The 21,525-nt window shown below is 34.4% G+C and overlaps 1 protein-coding gene across 19 annotated transcripts in view; it reads left to right on the top strand.

Annotated features, from left to right (window-relative positions):
* RELCH (RAB11 binding and LisH domain, coiled-coil and HEAT repeat containing) overlaps positions 1-21,525 on the top strand; it is a 109,732-nt gene that overhangs the window by 32,146 nt on the left and 56,061 nt on the right. For 13 of the 19 annotated variants that reach the window (XR_014815967.1, XR_014815978.1, XR_014815976.1 and 10 more), the window contains 5 exons: positions 4,745-4,948; positions 5,054-5,145; positions 6,093-6,386; positions 7,590-7,665; positions 9,412-9,507. Coding sequence is in view for 7 of the 19 variants with exons in the window: in XM_084977225.1 (XP_084833351.1) it covers positions 4,745-4,948; positions 5,054-5,145; positions 6,093-6,386; positions 7,590-7,665; positions 9,412-9,507 (762 nt within the window). In the remaining 12 variants the exon portion in view is untranslated. Of the gene's footprint in view, positions 1-4,744; positions 4,949-5,053; positions 5,146-6,092; positions 6,387-7,589; positions 7,666-9,411; positions 9,508-9,654; positions 9,679-21,525 lie in introns of those variants that run through there. The other 6 variants (XR_014815958.1, XR_014815969.1, XM_021099741.2 and 3 more) reach the window with 2 other exon arrangements.

Genomic DNA, 21,525 nt, shown 5'->3' with positions numbered 1-21,525 from the left:
TTTTCAGTGCAATCCAAATCAAAATCTCACCAACATTTTTTAGAGATTATTAATTTACTCTAAAGTTCATATGGAAATGGAAATAACATAGTATAGCCAAATAACTTTAATAAAGAAGAATGAAATTGGGGGACTTAAACTACCTGATTTCAAGATATTGTGGTTAAGACAGTGGTCTTATTGACATAAAGATAGACAAATAGATCAGTGGAACATAATAGAGGGTTAAGAGATTAATTTATCCTTAGATGATCTTTCGATGTTTGACAACATGCAAAATAAATTCCATTCAGAAAAGATAGTTGTTTTTTTTTACAGTTGGTGCTAAAACATGTTGCTATCCATGTACCCCCCCCCCCAAATGAACTTCAAACCATCCTCACACCAGGGAGGTTCAAATAGATCATAGATGTAAATATAAATTCTAAAACCATAAGACCTCTAAAAGAAAACATAGCAATCATTCATTGCAACCTTGGAAGGTAGGCAAAGATTTCTTATATAGGACAACAAAAGTACAATGTTCTTCCCCAGATTTGTTCTAATCGAATTAATAAATTCTGCTCTTTGAAAGCGACTCTAATCAAATAGAAAAGTAAGCCAGAGATCAAGTGAAATATTTGCAAGAAACAAATCTGAAAAAATACTTACATCCAGAATATTTAAAGAACTCTCTAAACTGAGTAATAATTTTTTTAAAGAATGGACAGGAGTTCCTGTTGTGGCTCAGCTGGTTAAGGACTCAACTTTGTCTCTCTGGGGATGCTGGTTTGACCCCTGGACTCACTCAGTGGGTTAAGGATACAGCGTTACCAGATCCAGTGTTGCCATGGCTGTGGTGTACGCCTCAGCTACAGCTCCGATTCAGCTCCTAGGCCAGGAACTTCCATATGCTGCAGGTGCAAATATAAAAAAAGAAAAAATGGACAAAAAATTTAAAGAGATATTCCCACAAAGAACATATATGGATAGCAAATAAGCACATGAAAAGGATGCCTAGCATCTTTAGTCATTAGGGAAATGCTAATTAAGTCACAGCCAGATACCACAGCACACTTACTAGAATGTCCAACAGATTATACCAAGTCTTGGCAAAGATATGGAGTAATAGAAGTCTCATCATTGCTGGTGGGAATGCAAAATGATATAGTCACCTTATAATACTTTTTGGCAAATTTCTTTAAAAAGTTAAAACTTTACAATCTAAGAGAAATGAAAGCTTATGTCCATTAAAAGACTCCTACACAATGGTCAAAGCAGTTTTTATAATAGCTAAAAAACCTGGGAAACCATCCACATATCCAAGAGTAGGTGGTTGAATAAAAATTTTTAATATATCCTTACAGTGGAATACTACTCAGCAGTAAAAACAAATGAACTACTGACAAAACAACATAGGTCAGTCTGAAAATTATTAATCTAAGTGAAAAAAAAAACGGACAAATAGAGAGTACTTACTGTATACTTCCATCTGTATAAAATTCTAAGAAATGTAAACTATTGTACAATGCCAGGAAACAAATCAGTATTTGCCTAGGAACAAGGGAGATAGGAGGGAAGGATTACAAAGGGGCCAAGAAAACTTTTGGGAGTGAACAAGTTTATTTTCTTTTATTTTTTCTGTCTTTTTGCCTTTTCTAGAGCTGCTCCCTCAGCATATGGAGGTTCCCAGGCTAGGGGTCTAATCGGAGCTGTAGCTGCTGGCCTACGCCAGAGCCACAGCAACTTGGGATCCAAGCCATGTCTGCAATCTACACCACAGCTCACGGCAACGCCAGATCCTTAACCCACTGAGCAAGGCCAGGGATTTAACCCGCAACCTCATGGATCCTAGTCAGATTAGTTAACCACTGAGCCACAATGGGAACTCCAATTCATTTTCTTGATTTTGGCGATGTATTCAGAGGTGTACACAGATGGCACAACTTAGCAGATTACACATTTTAAATTATCTTGTGGATTCATTTAAACTGTACAGCTTATTATGTATTAATTATATACCTCAGTAAAGCTGTTTTCCACAAAAGGCAGTGAAAGTGCTCATTAATAACCTGTTCTTTAACTATTAAGCAACATTAGTGCTAATTGTAACTGACCTATAACCAGTGTTACCCAGAGGCCTCATTCCTCTCATGGTTAGTCTCTGGCCAAAATGTAAGACTTTTTACCATATTTTATTTTTGCTCATATACCTGATTTTATTCTCTTAATGACATTTATCATTACTTGAAATTATCTTTTATCTCACTGACTAGACCTAAGCTCCTTGAGGCTAAAAGTATCTCTTGTTCATCTCTAAATCTGCATAACACTATATTTAGTAACATATATATTTAGTAACACTCTAAATATGTATGTGTATTACACATAAATATATATGTATATTTGGCTACACAGTGGCATGTGAAAATTCCCAGGCCAGAGATCAAACCTGAGCCATGGGCTGAGTCCTCAATCACTGGGCCACCAGGGAACTCCCACTCAATAAATATTTATTGATCGTTTTCTCATATTTTTATCTGCATACAATCACTGTCTTATTGTTCTTTTCTTCCCTCCTGACAGTTCTTTCTTTTATGGTTTTTACTTCCTATCCTTTTTATCTATTACGCTATTTGAAAAAAAATTTTATCATAAATAAACATTCTATATTTTCAACTTCTCTTAGAATATTCTTTTTGCCTTAAATAAAACTTGTCTCCTCACTGAGGACCTTATTTTGCCTATTTTCCCAGTACTGGATTAATGGCCCATCACACATGCTAATACCAGAAGCTCCCTGGCTCCCAGAAACATTGCTCTACACGCCACTGAAGAAAGTTCCCAAGTTCCCACTGCCACGTTCTGAATTTTGTCACTGTCTTGCTCCCACTACATCTGCTTTTTCATTTTAATATCTCCATTTTCCTGATCTCTCCCTATTTTTGGGGGGGGGGGTGTCATACCCACAGCATATAGAAGTTCCCAGGCTAGGGGTCAAATCGGAGCTACAGCTGCCGGCCTAAGCCGCAGCCACAGATCCAAGCCGTGTCTGCAACCTACACCACAGCTCAAGGCAACACTGGATCCTTAACCCACTGAGTGAGGCCCAGGGGTCGGACCTGCATCCTCACGGATGCTAGTCAGATTCGTTACCCCTGAGCCACGACAGAACTCCTCTCCCTGTTTTTTCCACATCAGTCATCTTTCCTGCCTCCTGCTTTAACTCCTTTTCTCTGAAATAATTAGTGCGGAGTTCCCGTCGTGGCGCAGTGGTTAATGAATCCGACTAGGAACCATGAGGTTGCGGGTTCGGTCCCTGCCCTTGCTCAGTGGGTTAACGATCCGTTGTTGCCGTGAGCTGTGGTGTAGGTTGCAGATGCGGCTCGGATCCTGCGTTGCTGTGGCTCTGGTGTAGGCCAGTGGCTACAGCTCCGATTGGACCCCTAGCCTGGGAACCTCCATATGCCGCGGGAGCGGCCCAAGAAATAGCAAAAAGACAAAAAAAATAAAATAAAAAAAAATGAAATAATTAGTGCCCCTATCCTCTCATTTTCATGTGCCTTGTAAATATTGAAATCTTTCCTAACCCCTCCACCTTAAGACAGCAGTGACTCCTTTCTCTAAATTATTGACAATTCTTCAATCATAATACTTATAATTCTTTAGATTCTGCTTTCTTCTCTATGTCATTACTCTTTAACTCTGAAAGCCCCTGAATAGTTACAATATTTTATCCCTGGTTCTAGCACATGGGGGATAAATATTGGATAAATACAGGTGGGTAAATGCACATTTGAATCCTATGTATAATATTCACTTAATATTTTTTAAAAAGTCAAGCATTGTGTTAAGGCTTCAAAAACCCTAAGAGGTAAGTATTATACTCATTTTACAGATGACCCATGTTAAGTTCTAAATTAATTTATCTAGGCAGATATTGTAATATGTGTATAGAGACAGATATGATTTTTTTATTGGGTCTGATTTTCTCCAAAGCCCACACTTTTAATACCTATTTTATATCTGCCTCAGATTAACCTTCAGCTATTCTCAATTATTATTAATCTTTAAAGTAGTAAGAGTATCACATTCAGAACATTCAAATGAATATGCCATAGTTTCTCAAAGAGAGTTTCACACATAAATTATATGATATCAAATTAGTACTAAATTCTAATGTATTAGAGGAAGAAAATGGTAAGACAGTGTTTTGCACATGATTGATGACTCTGGAACTTTATAGAGCTTTTCAAAAAATCTTTGCCCATAGAATGCTTGAGATTCTACGCCTTTTCATAATTTAATATTAAAATTGTATTAGATTGAATTCAAGAGAGTGTTTGATATACAACAAATCGATGATGAATAGCTATTTGGATTGCCAGAGCAGTTTGAATAATATAATTAGATTCAAACAGCTACAGCAGGAAGGCAAGCAGATTAAATAGCTTGCTTACATACTAGAGATTACACCAATACATATATTTTGGAATAATAAAGAGGAAGAACAAAATTAATGTATTAAATTAGTTTGCATGTAAATAGTAAATACAACTTATGAACTAAGACTTTCTTAATATCAAGAAACTTCACATGGAAGATGTAAAGTAAGTTTAGGAATGACTCATATGGAACATACTTTGACATTACAACAAAATTATGATTATGTTGAGTTTTCAAGATAGGAAAAAATAAATCTCAAAAATGTGAGATAAAACTTTTTTAAAAAATGTTTTCAATATTATTGTTTCCTATCTTATAGGACTTTGAATTATGGGATGATGTGGGATTAAACATTCCAAAACCTCCAGACTTACTTCAGCTCTACCGAGATTTTGGAAATCACCAAGTGACTGGGAAAGATCTTGTGGATGTGGCCAGTGGTGTAGAAGAAGATGAATTAGAGGCTCTTACTCCAATTTTAAGCAATCTCCCTCCAACCCTTGAAGCGCCTCAGACTGTAGAGGTGAGGAATTAACTAAGTAGTCGAGTATGCAAAAGAAGTATTTAAGCTATGTAAAAGCATACTATGAGATCTTGAGTTTCTGTTTTTCTCCCATTTTGATTTTAGAATTCCTTGCTAGTGCAGAAATTAGAAGATAAAATTAGTTTATTAAATAGTGAAAAGTGGTCTTTGATGGAGCAAATCAGAAGACTTGAAAGGTTAGTACTTAATCATCATTTCTAATAAAACAAAATTTTTAAGGAAATTGGCGGAAGATATATGTAGAATAACATTCCAATTGTAAGACATAATTTTTCATATCCTGTGATATGAAAAAACATCTTGTCATTTCTTATATTCTAATGTCCTTTGGGAAAAAAATCTTGTCATCACTTATATACTAGTGTACTTTTTTCTAAAAAAAAGTCAATAAATCAGTGTAATAATCATAGTCAGTTATGTCTTAGAACCAAGGACTAAGATATTTTCACTTTTGTCAAGTTGTGTCAGTAGTAATAAAGTAACTTCTTCACATTAGTGTTATATATATTTCCCATTCATTATTTCCTTTAACTCTTATAATAATTCTGTGGGTTAGACGGAATTATCCCCATTTTGCCACTGAAGAAAGTTTATTGGAGTTCCCGTCGTGGCGCAGTGGTTAACGAATCCGACTAGGAACCATGAGGTTGCTCGTTCGGTCCCTGCCCTTGCTCAGTGGGTTAAGGATCTGGCGTTGCCGTGAGCTGTGGTGTAGGTCGCAGACGCGGCTTGGATCCCGAGTTGCTGTGGCTCTGGCATAGGCTGGCAGCTACAGCTCCAATTCGACCCCTAGCCTGGGAACCTCCATATGCCATGGGAGCGGCCCAAGAAATAGCAAAAAGACCCCCCCCCCCAAAAAAAAAAGAAAGAAAGTTAAGTTTATAACTTTCTTATAAAGCAGGGTTTATAAAACCATGTTTATGCTTTGTAAGAGTTTCTAGCTACACTTCTAGGTATATGAAGCATTGGTGTATATGGCACAGAAAAGATTAATCAGTTGCCGAATCATTTTCTATTAATATGTTATACTTTTAAAGCATTAAACCCATTATGAAGCTTACACTATTGCCAAAGTTTTAAAAAAATACAGTTATTCTCTAATAATTTCTCTTTCTTTCCACAGTGAAATGGACTTCCTCAAAAATGAACACTTTGCCAACCCAGTAGTTTGTGATTCTGTTCAGCCTTCTTTGGAGCAGTCTCCCCACAAAGACTCTGAAGACAGTGGACAGAATTCAGTTCTAAATAGTTCAGACAAGGGAGAAAACAAGGATATCCATCTTTCAAAATCAGATGAAGTTGACTCCACTATTCCTAAAGAAAATGTCCCCAACTCTTTCCCCAGGAGAGAAAGAGAAGGAATGCCATCTTCTTCTCCATCAAATAAAAGCACAGTCCATTTTGATAAACCCAATAGGTTAGTAAGCATCCTGTCTTTTGAAAGGCATCATTTTGCTGTTTAGTATATTGGCAAACCAGAAGAGTTTCAGAATGACAGGAGATGAAGCTGGGAAATTAAGCAAAGACTGAGTCATACAAGCCATGTTAATTCATTTCAGAGAGCTGGTACATAATGATATCTACATTTTAGAAAGAGTCCTCTAGGGTAGAGGTAATTGGAAGGTAGCAAGACTGGAAGAAGAGAGACTTAGGGTATCTATTGGAAGAATCCAAGTAAGAAGCGATTGAATTTCCTTTTTTGGAAAGAAGTGGATAGATTTGCAAGATAGAAGGTAAAAGAATTGATTGGGTTGGGGCAGTAGGGAAGGATAAAATATGATTGCACTTTCTAGCTTGGGCAGTTGGATGCATTATAGCCTCCTCTGCTGAAACAGTATGGGAAGGGGAACATAAATGGACAAACAGGCTCAAGTTCTGCCATACTAACTCCAGAATCATAGAATTTACTAAGGGTCATCTTGTGGTGTATGCTAAACAACCTCTACTATGTAACTTCTAGTGTAAGCCCTTTTCTTTGTAGACTGAGCACATAAAGTACAATTCATAGTTAAAATATCATGAATTCTATTACATAGAGACCGATGTTTAGATATATAAATGTTTTAACCTCATTTATTAAACATAAATAGGCTAATATTTTCAATTACAAAAATTATTTTCTTTAAAATATACCACGAATGCTGAATGAGCCTTTACTTCATTTATCTTTAATTTTTAATTCTTTTATATGGATTAAGGATTATCATTATCATTATATAGAACTTATATACTTCCCAGCAACATACCAGGTCAGCCTTTGTATCCACTATATGCCTTTCTGGGATGGTAGAGAATTACAGAGGAAAAAAATTTTTCAAGTTTTGCAAACACCTTCTATGGTCACTGACCTGCCGTACCACTTCAGGTTTAATCCACTAACATTTACAAGTCATTCATTCACATAACCTCAGGCCCTTTTAGGATCAGCTACTGCTGGTTTCTTTTCCCCTGTATAATTCTCCAGTGAAGTGACCTTTAAGTCATTTGTGACTAAGAAATTCCCACAAGATTCACACAGGAATCACAAGAATGTGAATTATAACATGCAGCTTACTTTCTACTTAAATGCCAGTGGTAACTCTTTGGTATTGTCCCATTTTCATTGAATATTTTCTTCCAGGAAGTTGTCTCCTGCTTTCCATCAAGCACTACTCTCTTTCTGTCGAATGTCAGCAGATAGTCGTTTAGGATCAGAGGTAAATTATACCAGATTCTTACAACATTCTTAAAACATTTAGTTTTTCTTCTTAGCATCTTACCTCCCAAAAATTGTGATAAGACTCTTGTTTCAAGTACAAATATATTATTTAAAATAACACTTGGAGTTCTCTTGTGGCACAGGGAGTTAAGGATCTGGCATTGTCGCTGCAGCGGATTGTGTCACTGCTATGGTACAGGTCTGAGCTCTGGTACAGGTCTGAGCTCTGGCTTGGGAACTTCCACGGTCGCAGATGCAATAAATATATAAATAAATAAATAAATAGGAGTTCCTGTTGTGGCTCAGTGGTTAACAAACCAGACTAATATCCATGAGGACGCGGGCTCGGGCTCGATCCCTGGCCTCCCTCGGGGTTAAGGATCCCGTGTTGCCGTGCGCTGTCCGAGTAGGTCACAGATGCAGATCGGATCCTGAGTCGCTGTGGCTGTGGGCCAGCAGCTCTAGGTCCGATATGACCCCTAGCCTGGGAACCTCCACATGCTGCAGGTGCAGCCCTAAAAAACCAAAAGATAAATAAATAAATGAAGCTCAAGAAATAGTTCTTAAAACTTTAAAGGAAAGTAGTTGATTATTTCTGTCTTTGGATGAAAGCTTTGCTTCATGTTTAAATGACCTTTTTTCAGTCTAGTTTTAATTTGTTTTGTCTACTGACATATGGTTATATACCTCTGTATGGTATAATTCAGAAAACCAATTCAAGTGTACATATTGTTTATAATTTTAGTTATTTTTAGATTACACCTTTTTTATTTTTATTTATTTTAATTTAATTTAGGTTTTTTTTTTTTTTTTTTTTTTTTTTTTTTTGCTTTTTAGGGCCACCCTCACAGCATATGAAAGTTCCCAGGCTAGGAATTGAATTGGAACTACAGCTGCCAGCCTACTCCACAGCCACAGCAACACCAGATCCAAGCCAAGTCTGCGACCTACACCACAGCTCACAGCAACTCTGGCTCCTTTAACCACTAAGCGAGGCCAGGGATCAAACCTGTATCCTCATGGTTCCTGGTAGGATTCTTCTCTGCTGCTCCATATTGGGAACTCCTACTCCATTTTTTAATTTCATTAGGATTGATTGATTGTCTTTGGTTGCAGAGTTAGCTCAGATTTGTTTTTTTCAGTCCTTTGTAATTGTTGGTGCAGGCTTATCTTTTGTTGGTGCAGGGTATTTTATCTTTTTCTCCTATCTTTATACTCACTCCTCCCTTTCTAGCTATTTTAGTTGATTCTACTTGACCTTGCCTGGGCTTTTGTCCCACAATGTCATTAAGATTATGAAAGAGCTGGAGGAGAGTTGAGATGCAGTCTGTCAATCCTCATTGCAAGACTGGGTCAGCCTCCTTGGACCTCCTTCCTGATAAAAGCTACTCTTTCATCTTAGGCAAAGATTGTAGCTTTATGGGCACCTTTTCCCCAAGAACAAAATTAAAAACCATTGAAGTTCCCCCAGTCCTGTGTTATCCTTATTTGTTCCCAGAACTGAAGCCTGGTAAGCCTCCATTTTCTTCACCCTTGCTTCTTACTGGTGCTTTAAAATCCATTTCTAGTCTACAAAATAATGGTCCTATTTGGGTTCACAGTTGTTTTTGTTATCATTATGATAAATTGAGATTTTGGGTGTATCTTTGGAACAGAGGTAACAGGTTCTAAAACATGAACTTTAAATATCATCATGCACAGAAGTTCTCCAGTGCCATCATTTATTAATTCTTTGGTTTTCTAGGTGTCTCGGATTGCAGACAGCGAGAAAAGCGTTATGTTAATGCTGGGGCGCTGCCTGCCACACATTGTTCCTAATGTGCTGTTGGCAAAGAGAGAGGTGAGACACATAAAAGTGTTTTAATCCCAGTAATCTCATCATGTTGTCCATTTTTTGTCATTTTGAAGTTTAGTGTTATATTTTTATTTTGTTAAAGTCTATTACTTGCAATCATATTCTTACTTTTGTGCATGCATCTACTCCTAGAGAATGGTTTTACACCTCTGTCAGGTGAGTTCAGTAAAACTGCATGGTATTCATGTTTTCCAGTTTTGCTTAAAGCATCATTAGCTTCTGCAACACTAGCTATTACTGTAGGTCCATTTATGTGCCATGAACACTGTCCGTTTTTCACTCTACCAGTTAATTTATTTTATCTCTGCTCTTGATACAATATATGTGATTTGTCTACAGAAATAGACATTATTTATATTGAAAATTAACAGGGACTAATAATGTAACTATTCTTAAATGTATGTGTAGTTACATATTATTAATGTTAGTTTTATTGTATTTGGCAGTAATTATCTTATGTTGATAGGATAGTTATGATACTATCTACAATAACTTTTGAAAGTAGCTCTTTTGTTTTTCTTGTAGCTAACCTGTTATTAACAGATGCTTTAAATGTCTAAAATAGAGTAGCATGTTCATTTTAGTATACATTGCCTGTGTTATGAGCCATAAATACTGTAGAAAGTTGATTTTAGCCAGTAAAAGATTAATGAAGTTACCTGTAATCTCATTTAAATGACAGTGAATGATTTATTTACAAACTCTTTATTTGAATTACTCAATTTATGAAATCAATTTTCAGTTCACAAATTTTTTTAAAATGGGTTAAGAATATTTTAGAATGTCTTAAAAATTTCTTTTGTTATCATCTTAATATTTACCACTGGTCTTAATCATAATTCACAGGACCTACAGTATAATAGGTACACAATGCATTGGCAAAATCCATATAGAGCTTATCCTTAATTATCTGTTTAGCACAAGAAATTTGTACTGATCCTCAAGAAAACTTGTATGTAGAGCTTTAAAATTTTTTATACCTATAGGTATTTTTAATTTAAAAAAGATGAACATGACTGTTTTCTTACTGATAGCTTTATTTTGCCTAATATTTTAAAATAGTTGTGAGATATGAATAAGTATGGAAATGTTTCTATGTCTTGAAGGATCAGTGTCCAATTTCAGATTGTTTTGCAGTTCTGCCTGGCAGAATGGTGTTTGAGCTTCTTTTCCTTTTTCAGCTTGTAATATAATCTATGCAATGCATTAATGTTTGCATCCCTTTTACTGTGTTTCCTTAATATAATATTTAAAATATAAGAGAAACCTAATTGTTATGATTTCCCTTTTTTAATCATAAAAAACTCTACCACTAAAATCTGATTGTACTGCATGAAGTATTTATAAATTTGCATCATCAGTAATCAGATATATATATAAATATATATGAGAACATATATTTATATATACACGTATATATTATTTGTGGTATGATGTTTACTTTTCTGGCTGATTTTAAGTTTTTTATACTTAAAAATATGTATATACTTATAATTTCATGAAGAGTTGATCATTTATCTTTGTTTACTTAATTATCTGTACTTTATTCTGTTTTACCAGAAAATTTACCATTAATAATATACCAAAGTTGTATTCCCTCAAAATTAAATTGGCAAATAATAAAGTATATCTTGCTTTTCTTTGAAACTAATTCCAGGGCTTTTTTAAAAGACAAAACTTTCATTTGATTTCATCCTTTGATATGAGATTACTTTTATTTAATATTTTATTTACTTTAGTCCTTAAATCTGTATTTTTAAAAAGGTCATATGATGGAAGGATTCATATTTTTATTTTTCCTCAGTTTTTATATATTCTCTTATCAGTATAAGCCTTTTTATTAATATGTTAATATAATGAAAATGTCCCTTAGTAAACTGATTGATCATAGCGATATCCTAGATAATTAAAAAAATAAAACATTAAAAACAGGTTTTAGGGGTTTGATTAAATAATACAATCACATAATTCAACGTCTTTTAAGTTTAAAAAAATGTACAACAAAAACTCAACTCCTATTCCTGTGCTACACCCCATCTCATGTGTAATCAGTTTTATTAGCTTCTACTACTGTATTCTTTCAAGTCCTTTGTCCATTTTTAATTGGATTGTTTGTATTTGAATTGTAAGAGTTCTTACAATGCTGGATATTAAACCCTTACCTCATATATTATTTATAAATATTTTCTCCCAACCTGTAGGTGGTCTTTTCACATTGTTGATAATATCCTTAGGAGGACAAATGTTTTTCATTTTTATGAAATCTGATTTATCTATTTGTTTCTTTTGTTGCTTTTGATTTTAGTATCAAATCTAAGACTCCACTGCCAATCTGAAGTCAGGAAGATTTGCCCATATTTTTTCTTCTAGGAGTTTCATAGCTTTAATATTTAGGTCACTGATCCATTTAAGGGTTTTTTGGTTGGGTTTTTTTTAATATATGGAGTCAGGAAGGTATTCTTTTCATGTAGTTATCCAGATGTCCCAGCACCATTTGTTGAAAAAGAAATTTGTTTCCCTATTGAATGGTTATGGCACCTTTGTCAAAAATCAGTTTGATGTAGATGTTTGGATTCACTTCTCTACTCTCAATTCTGTACCATTGGTCTTTATCTTTATGCCTATACCACTCTATTTTGATTACTGTAGCTTTATAGTAAGTTTTGAAATTGGGAAGTATGAGTCCTCCAGCTTTGCTTTCTTTTTCAATATTTTTTAGCTGTTCAGGGCCACTTTCAGTTCCATATCAGTCAAATCAAATCAAAATCAAATCAAATCAAATCAGAATCAGTCAAATCAAAGCTCAGCTTTGATTTTTGCTGCAAAAGTCATTTGAATTTTTGAAAGGGGTTGCTCTGAATCTATAGATCACTTGGGGAATATTGCCATTCAGACAACAATAAATCTTGCAATTCATGAAGTTCTTTATAGTTATTTATGTCTTTCTTTCAGCAATATTTTGCAATCTTCAGTATATAAGTCTTTTACTCCCTTATTCAAATTTATTTTTAGCTATTTTATTCTCTTGGATGCTATTATAAATGAAGCTGTTTCCTTAATTTCCTTTTCAGGTTTTTTATTGCCCCTACGTAGAAACAGAACCAATATTTGTATGTTCAATCTTGTGCCTTGAAACTTTGCTGAATTTGTTTATTAGCCATAGTAGTTTTTTTGTAGATTCTATGAGATTTATATAGAATCATGTTATTTGTAAATAGAGAATTTTGCTTCTTCCTTTCCAACTTGGATAGCTTTTATTTCTTCCTCTTACCTAATTGCTTTGGCCAGGACTTCTAGTACCATTTTGAATAGCTTTGTTTTGAGAAAGCAGATATCCTTGTCTTGTTCCTGATTTTATGGGGAAGGTTTTCAGTCTTTCACCATTGAGTATAATGCTACCTGTGGGTGTTTCGTAAATACTTTTTATCATAAGAAGGAAGTTTTTTTTCCTAATCCTAGTTTGCTGGGTATTTTTAATCATAAAAAAAAATTGTTGAATTTTGTCAAATGCTTTTTCTGTATCGATTGAGATTATTTTTTTTCCCCTTCATTCTACTACTGTAATACATTGATTAACTTTTCATGTGTTGAACTGCCCTAACATTCCTGGGATAAATCCCACATTGTCATGATGTATAATCCTTTTAACATATTGTTGAATGTGGCATTATTAGTATTTCATTTTACATTTTTACTTCTAAATCTCTAAGGGCTATTGGTCTGTAGTTTTCTTATGTTGTGCTATCTCTTCTAGTTTTGATATCAGGCAAATGCTGGCCTCAGAGACTGTGTTTGGAATTGTTCTTCCTCTTCTTTTTTTACGAAGACTTTCTGTAGGATCAGTATTAATAGTTTTTAAATGTGTTTTTGAATTTACTGGTGAAGCTATCTGATTCTGGAACTTTTCTTTGGGATGGGTGGGGAGATTTTTTTTTTAACTGACTTAATCTGTTTGCTTGTTGTAAGTCTGTTGAGATTTTCTGTTTCTTCTTGGGTCAGTTTTAGTAATTTCTGTGATTCTAGGAATTAGTTTATTTCTTGATTATCTAATTTGTTGGTAGCCATTCTTTATGATATCACTTATAAGCCTTTATGTCTTGTAAGGTTGCTACTCATATCCTCTCCTTTATTTTTGATTCTAGAATTTATATCTTCTCTTTTTTTCTTAGTCAGTCTAGCTAAGGATTTGTCAGTTGCATTGATCTTTTCAAAGAACCAACTTCTGATTTCGTTGATTCTGTTGTTTTTCTTGTCTATATTTCATTTATCTCTGCTGTAATGTTTATTACTTTCTTCTTTCTGCTGGCCCTTATTTTAGTTTACTCTTTGTTTCAAGGTTGTTGACTTGAGATCTTACTTTTTTAATGTAGGAAATTACAGCTCTAAATTTCCCTCTGTGACCTGCTTATGGTGCATCTTACAAGTTTTGGTATGTTCTGTTTTTCACTTATATTTATCTCAAAGCATTTTAATTTCCTTAGTGATTTCTTTGACCCATTGGTTGTTTAAGAGTGTTCCACATATTAGTAGAGTATTTTCCAATTTCCCTTTTGTTACTGATTTTTAATTTGCGTTGTGACTGGAAAAGATACTTTGTATGATTTAAGTCTTTTAAAGTGTATTGAGAATTATCTGTGGCCTAACATATGGTCTGTCCTTGAAACTGTTTTCATTTGCACTTGAGAAAAATATATATTCTACTGTTGTCAGCTAAAGTGATCTGTATATGTCTATTCAGTCTATTTGTTTTACATTGTTTAAGTCCTCTATTTCCTTACCGATTTTTTTGTCTAGATGTTGTTCTGTCCATTATTGAAACGGGGGTATTGAAGTTTCCAACTATTATTATAGAACTGTATTGTATTCTTTCATAGATATTTTCTGCATGTATAAGCAAATATAGATATTTTGTATGTATATCAAATCAAAGATCAAATACATTATCTTTTCATGGCTTATACAAATAATACCATACTCTATGAATTATCTCCACTTTGCTTTTTCCATGTAATATATTTTTGTATCTTTCTCTGTCATTAGATGAAGAACTTTCTCATTCTTAAGATTGCATAATATCTAGTCTTCCACAGTCTTTTAAACATGTTTTAAATTAGACATTTCAAACTTTGTCAACTGCTCTGTCAGTAAGAAAGACATTTTACATCATGTGCTAGTATAGAATTACACATAGAATTAAGTGCTGCAAATCAAGTCTCGCCTTTACTAATTACAAAAAATTTAAATAGACAATATCAAACAGGATTTTATAAGTATTTTAGAACACTAAATAATATACCTAAATAAACAATAAAAAGAAAAAAATGAGAATTCCCATTGTGGCTTAGTGGAAATGAATCTGACTAGTATCCACGAGGACTCGTGGTTTGATCCCTGGCCTCGCTCAGTGGGTTAAGGATCTGGCATCACCGTGAGCTGTGGTGTAGGTCACAGACTCGGCTCAGATGCTGCGTTGCTGTGGCTGTGGCATAGGCCAGCAGCTGCAGCTCTGGTTCGACCCCTAGCCTGGGAACCTCCACGTGCCACAGGTATAGCCCTAAAAAAAAAAGAAAAGAAAAAAATTTCTTTATGACCCATTCAATTGATTTTATGACCCACTGTTTTGAAAGGAGTGACATAAATGTTAATTAAAATTCTCCAACAAGTTAAACTTCATTTCATATAAAAGCAGAATGCGCAGCAATTATAGATATTAGTGTTACTTGTTTTTGTTTTTTAAAAGAAATATCGTAACTTCACTTAACCTTCCAGGCACAATTATGGCATTTTCCAAATTCAACATACCATATTTTCAAATCTAAGATACCATCGATTGTAACAATTATATACCTTTATGAAAGAATTCCAATTAATTTATGACATTTTCCATTTAAGGTGCATTCTGATTTCAGAGATGATAAAAAGTGAAAAAATGTTTCTTTCTATGTTCTGAGAATTAATGATAATTTCTTTTTACCAACTTGTATTTAAAAAGACTTTTTTGCCTATTCATTTGTGGGAAAAAAAGAAAATGATGAACTAATTTTCTATATGTGGTTATGTAGTAGATCACATTAATGGGTTGGTTGAGGAATTTTCATCTTTCAAACCAAATTGCAGAGTAAATATATTTGTCATTGGAGATATATATAGATATAGATAGTAAGTAGGCTAAGAAAGTTGAATTTCTGCTTTCAATGCATTTGAAGGGAAACTCTGTAATTTAAAAATAAGATTTCTTAAGGATTACTTCTAAAAGCATTTTAAAATAATACATCTAAATTTAATGTTCATTTTTATTCTATGCCAAGGAAATATATGGCATCAGCTATCTAAGTTAGAAAAACAGAAGAGAAGCCTGGGCTTGGAATAGGGGTGAGACAAGGTGAAATGGAAAAATGAGTCCAAGATTTCTTTTGTAGGGTGTTCCAGAATTAAATTGGTGATGGTTGCACAACTCTGAATATACAAAAAAAACGACTGAATGTATACTCGAAATGATGGATTTTATGATATACAAAATATATATCATTAAAGCTATAAAAAGAAAAAAGACAAAAGTAATTTCCTAAAAGATATAGAAGTAGCTAGTACCTCTAAGGAATTGCTCCTCTTGGAGTTCCGTCGTGGCTCAGCAGTTAACAAATTTGCCTGGTATACATGAAGATGTGGGTTTGATCCCTGGCCTCACTCAGTGGGTTAAGACAAGGACCCAGTATTGCCATGAGCTGTGGTGTAGGTTGCAGACACAGCTTGGATTCCAAGTTGCTGCAGCTGTGGCATAGGCCAGCTCCAATTCAGCGCCTAGCCTGGAAACTTCCATGTGCCGTAGGTGTGGCCCTGAAAAAAAGACAAAAAAAAAGAATTGCTCCTCATCTGAGAAACGAAACTTTGCTCTTATACATTGCCATTTGTGGTTGCTCCATGGTAAATTTTTTAAATTACAAGCAGTTATAGTTCCAGATAGTTACAACTGTAGGACAGTAACATAGTGGTAGTAATAACATGGTAGTTAGTATAATAAAGTAGAAAAGGTTTGTCCATCTTTACCGTGTGTGTGTGTGTGTGTGTGTGTGTGTGTGTGTGTGTGTGTGTGTACTGTAATTTTGGGAGTAATCATATGCTCTTTAGCAATATTAGATTTTGAAAGTCAATTAAGTATTTTAATTAAGCTTCCTAAAGGCTGAGCCCCAGGAATTATAGATATTAATAATTCTAAGAATAGATATTTTAGCAGCCCTTGAAGTGTAAAACTTTTCCAGAGGTGAGTAATTTTGTTTTTTCCTTATATTAGTCTTTGTAATGTTTTTTCTTTACATGTTATTGTCAACATCCTGACAAATTTCAACTGAAAATCTAAATCACATAGTGTACACTTATCAGTACTTAAATTTAAGTTGTAATTCATATTGCTTAATTCCTAGGCAAAAGACTAGGTGAAAAAAATTTTATAACAACTATTAAAATTTTTAACAAAGCTTGAGCTGTAGGAAATAATGTTAGTGGAAGAATGAGGGCAAGCAATGGACTATAGTTTATTGGACTAATGTTACCTTTCTAGAATTGCCAAATTTTGCTTCTTAACCTGAAGTAATTCAAACATTTCCTCCTTGGCATCTCATCTAAATGCAGTATTTCCTTTTGTGTTTCAGATTCCTTTCAGGTTTTGAAGCCATTATCTTATCATCATTTCCATGCTTTTTTTAATTTTAAAATTTGCCTGATCTTATTTCCTCTTCATTTCTTTCCCTATTAACATCTAATCACTCACATTGTCTTAGATCCTTTTTAGGTATCTTTTCTGCTTTTGTTGTCCAAACACACACTAATCTTTGAAGACTACAGAGTTAAGTAAAAATAGTCATAAAATCAAACATTATCTCTAGAGATGTTTACTATCTCAAAAGAGGTTTCTTTATTATTATTAGAGATTATTTTGTTTTACTTGTAGAACTGAAAGGAAAATACTGGACACCTTTCCTGTTTAATTCTATACAAAATTTCAGGGAGAAGAGGGATAACTTTCCTATAGAGAGAACTAGATTTGTTATTAATTGCAAAAATCAAAACAGTTAAAGCAAAAGTCATTTTCTTGAATTAAATGCAAATTACTAAGCCTTTTAGACTAACGAATTCTGTAGGCCTTAGAAATATCTTTTTTAGTAGCATGCTAATAAAGTACTGGAATAACTTTCTGGAATAGGATTGTTACTGCACTGATTTCCTCTCTAATGATCAGTAGGAAATCAACTTTATATTTTACTTCAATACACCCTTATTGAGTACTATCAAAAGCTACAGCATGTTTGAAAGTATTTAAAACTTCTGTTGCTTTGAAATATGGACACAGAAACTTTTTTAATGGGGGAATTCCTTTTGAATATAGTATTAACAAATATTATAGGTATTATCTTACTATCGTTATTCAAAGATATTTTTAAAACCTCTGTCACATTGTTTTCTGAAGAAAATTTAGTTACCAGTTTTTAAGTGTTTTATGAATACAGTTGACCCTTCGTTAAATAATGCAGAGATTATGGATGCTGACCCCACAATCCAAGTATAACTTTACATTCAGCCCACTGCAGATCGTGTAGTACTATAGTGCATATTTAATGGGAGAAAAAATCTGCATTTAAGTGGACCCACACAATTCAAACTCATGTTGTTCAAGGGTCAACTATAGTGTGAAAATGTCAAATGTCTTAAAATAATTAATTCTGAGGTAGATGAATTAGTACTTCAGAGGTTTGAAAAAGGTGAATTCATAATAAATAACGCAGCATAGCAAATACTTATAGAAATCATTATTTCAATATTGGTAAAACTAGAAGTTGTAAATAAATGAATATTAGAGAAATTAGGATATTGGAGCTAGTCATAACTTAGCAATTAATTAGCAAAGGTTTTAATTAAATCCTTGATGACTGTCAGAAACAGACTATACTTTCCAAGTTTTTTTCCACTATCACTTTCTGGGCCTCATCTCAGTTCAGTGTTGCCATAAGAGGAGGAGACCAGAGTTCCCATTGTGACTCAGAGGGTTAAGAACCCAACACAGGGTCTGTGAGATGTAGGTTTGATCCCTGGCCTCATTCTGTGGGTTAAGGATCCAGCTTTCACAAGCTGCGACATAGGTCTTAGATATGGCTCGAATTCTGCATTGCTGTGGCTGTGGTGTAGGCCAGCAGCCTCAGCTCTAATTCGACCCCTGGCCCAGGAACTTCCATGTGCCATGGTCGCAGCCATAAAAAGGAAAAAAAAAAAAAAAAAGAGGGTACCATCTGGCATACATTATACACTGAGTTATAACTGCCATGGCCATTAATGTGCCAGAATGTACCAAATTCTCCTTGACATAGGAAAAATTATTATTCCCTTATTTGTTAATTTTGCCAGCAAGAAATAAAAACAAATGGCAATGTAAATTATTACTGTGATTGAGAAAAGTGAAAAGAATGTTTCTCCAAAGCCCTAAAGTCACAGAAATTTAGAGTTCAAGGAAACAATGATTAACAAATGGTTTTCCTCCCATTGTCAATTTGGATTGGTTGGTTAATGGCTGCTGTGTTGAGAAGTGTCTTTTGAGGCCAATTTTGTTCTCAGAAGGAAAAATTAATAATCTCATTAGCAGTATATAAGAATATGTAAAGTATTTTTGATCTATGCACTGATCTTAATAAATTACTATGTGTTTCGCTTTAGGAAACTGAAAATCAGAGAAATTCATGGTTTTCATTAGGTTCTTTGGTACAAAGGAGTAAATTGAAACAGGAACTCTTCTAGCTCCTATTTCACTGTTTCAGTTTGGTGCATATGTAGCCATATTCCAGTTAAAAGGTGCTTATATTGATATATGACATAAACATCCTTGATTGAGAATCACTAAGCCTCCTGTTGAAAGGAAGGAAGGGAGTGAGGGAAGGAAGGAGGAAAAGAAAATGTAAGGCAAAAAAAAAAAAAAAAACACACACCAACACAGTTATTTTGGTATACTTTTTTCTGAAATAAAGAAGCTCCATATTATTCTGTATTTTAACCAGAGTGTGTACGCATGCATTGGCAATTATAGCAAACATCTTAGCTACATTTCATAACTTTATTTTTAAAGAGTAATACAATAGGAAGAAAATGGAATAAGATAATGTTTAAGAGTGTATATTTAGAGACAGTGGGAAATCAGGAAGAAGGTTTAGGAGGAAGCAGGAAAACCCATGGGAAAGAAACATCTGAGGTGAGGGGAAAGTACAAATAAAATATTTAGGGCATTTTTGATTTTCAGGAGTTAAAACATTTTCTCTTTTTGTTAGTGCCTTCTAGAATAACTACTTTTTCATCCTTAAAATTCTGCTCTTGGAGTTCCCATTATGGCTCATCAGTAACAAACCCAACTAGTTAGTATCCATGAGAACGAGGGTTCGGTCCCTGGCCTCACTCAGTGGATTAAGGATCTGGCATTGCTGTGAGCTGTGGTGTAGGTCACAGATGTGGTTCAGATCTTATGATGCTTTGGCTGTGGCATAGGCTGGCACTACGGCTCTGATTCAACCCCTAGCCTGAGAACTTCCATATGCTGTGGGTGCAGCCCTAAAAAGACAAAAAAAAAAAAAAAAAAATGTACTTTCAGTGGATGTGCTGATGTCTTTCATTAGTATCATTCGCTCATAGCAGCTTAAATAGAATCCTCTAGGGAGCCTTGGTATTAACGGTCTTCTACTCTGATTTTGTTTGTTTGTTTGTTTTTTCTAGGCCTGCACCCATGGCATATGGAGGCTCCCAGGCTAGGGGTCCAATCAGAGCTGTTGCCACCGGCCTACGCCACAGCCACAGCAACAGGGCAGGATCCAAACCATGTCTGCGACCTACACCACAGCTCACAGCAACGCCAGATCGTTAACCCACTGAGCAAGGCCAGGGATGGAACGCACAACCTCATGGTTCCTAGTCGGATTTGTTAACCACTGAGCCACGACAGGAACTCCTACTCTGATATTTTATAAAAGGTTGTTTATTTTCTCCTGCAAAGTCAAGACTTATCCATGAAACATCATATTAAGCATCTGGCAAAAACATTATATAACAATATAGGATCCATATATATACTGTGTTCCATTCCCAGTGCAGTTATTTTCCCTGATTATTTTTCATTTCTTTTGCTTTTCAGTTGTTCACTAATCTAAAACCTGCAAAGGCACCTAAACAGAAAAATGGCAGAATAAAGTTTTAAATTTGTTATTGCTTCTCAGATTTATCATCACCTGTTCTTATCTACATCTTACTTTCAATTTAGATTTTTATCAAGTAATTATAACTTTAATATATAAAGATGTTAGAAATACTGGAAAAGGACTTCCAGTCATGGCTTTAAGTTTCAGTCTCAACTCCTCTAAAAAACATTATCATCTGTTTCTAAGGGAGCATCTTCAAAATGGGGAAGATATTTCTCCCACAGTGTAGACTTTTCTTCAGAGTATCATGCATTATTTCATAGGGATCAATTCCTATTTTAAATCTGCTAGCACTTTTTGATGGCTAGGAACAAGATGAGAAAAAGAAATGGGAGTAGTTGGAGTTCCTGCTGTGGGGCACAGTGGGTTAAGAATCTGACTGTAGTGGATCAGGTTTTTGCAGAATTGCAAGTCGGATCCCTGGCCCAGTGCAGTGGGTTAAAGGATCTGGCATTGCCACAGTGTAGGTCGCAACTGCAGCTCAGATTCAGTCCCTGGCCTGAGAACATCCATATGCCGCGGATGCAACCATTTAAAAAAAAAGAAAGAAATGGGAATAATCATTCTACCCTTTTTATTATATCATAGTATTTTTTTTCTTTAAAATATCTACAAAATAAGTTTGAGGATTTTTCTCCAAAAATATTTTATCACTTTTAGACTATTTCATTAGATGTGAAAATCTGTTCCCAAAATGAAAAATGCTAATATCTTTTGAATGTATTTTAGAATTTTGTTTTAGTTTAATTAAAATGTGAAAGAACTATAATTTTTAAAT

Source organism: Sus scrofa, chromosome 1 (assembly GCF_054392235.1).
Source record: "Sus scrofa isolate SSC_HxYL_T2T_F1_AM1 chromosome 1, Sscrofa_HxYL_maternal_Yorkshire_Landrace_v2.0, whole genome shotgun sequence".
In the NCBI taxonomy this organism is placed as follows: Eukaryota; Metazoa; Chordata; class Mammalia; order Artiodactyla; family Suidae; genus Sus; species Sus scrofa.
This window is presented reverse-complemented; position numbering and strand designations above follow the sequence as displayed.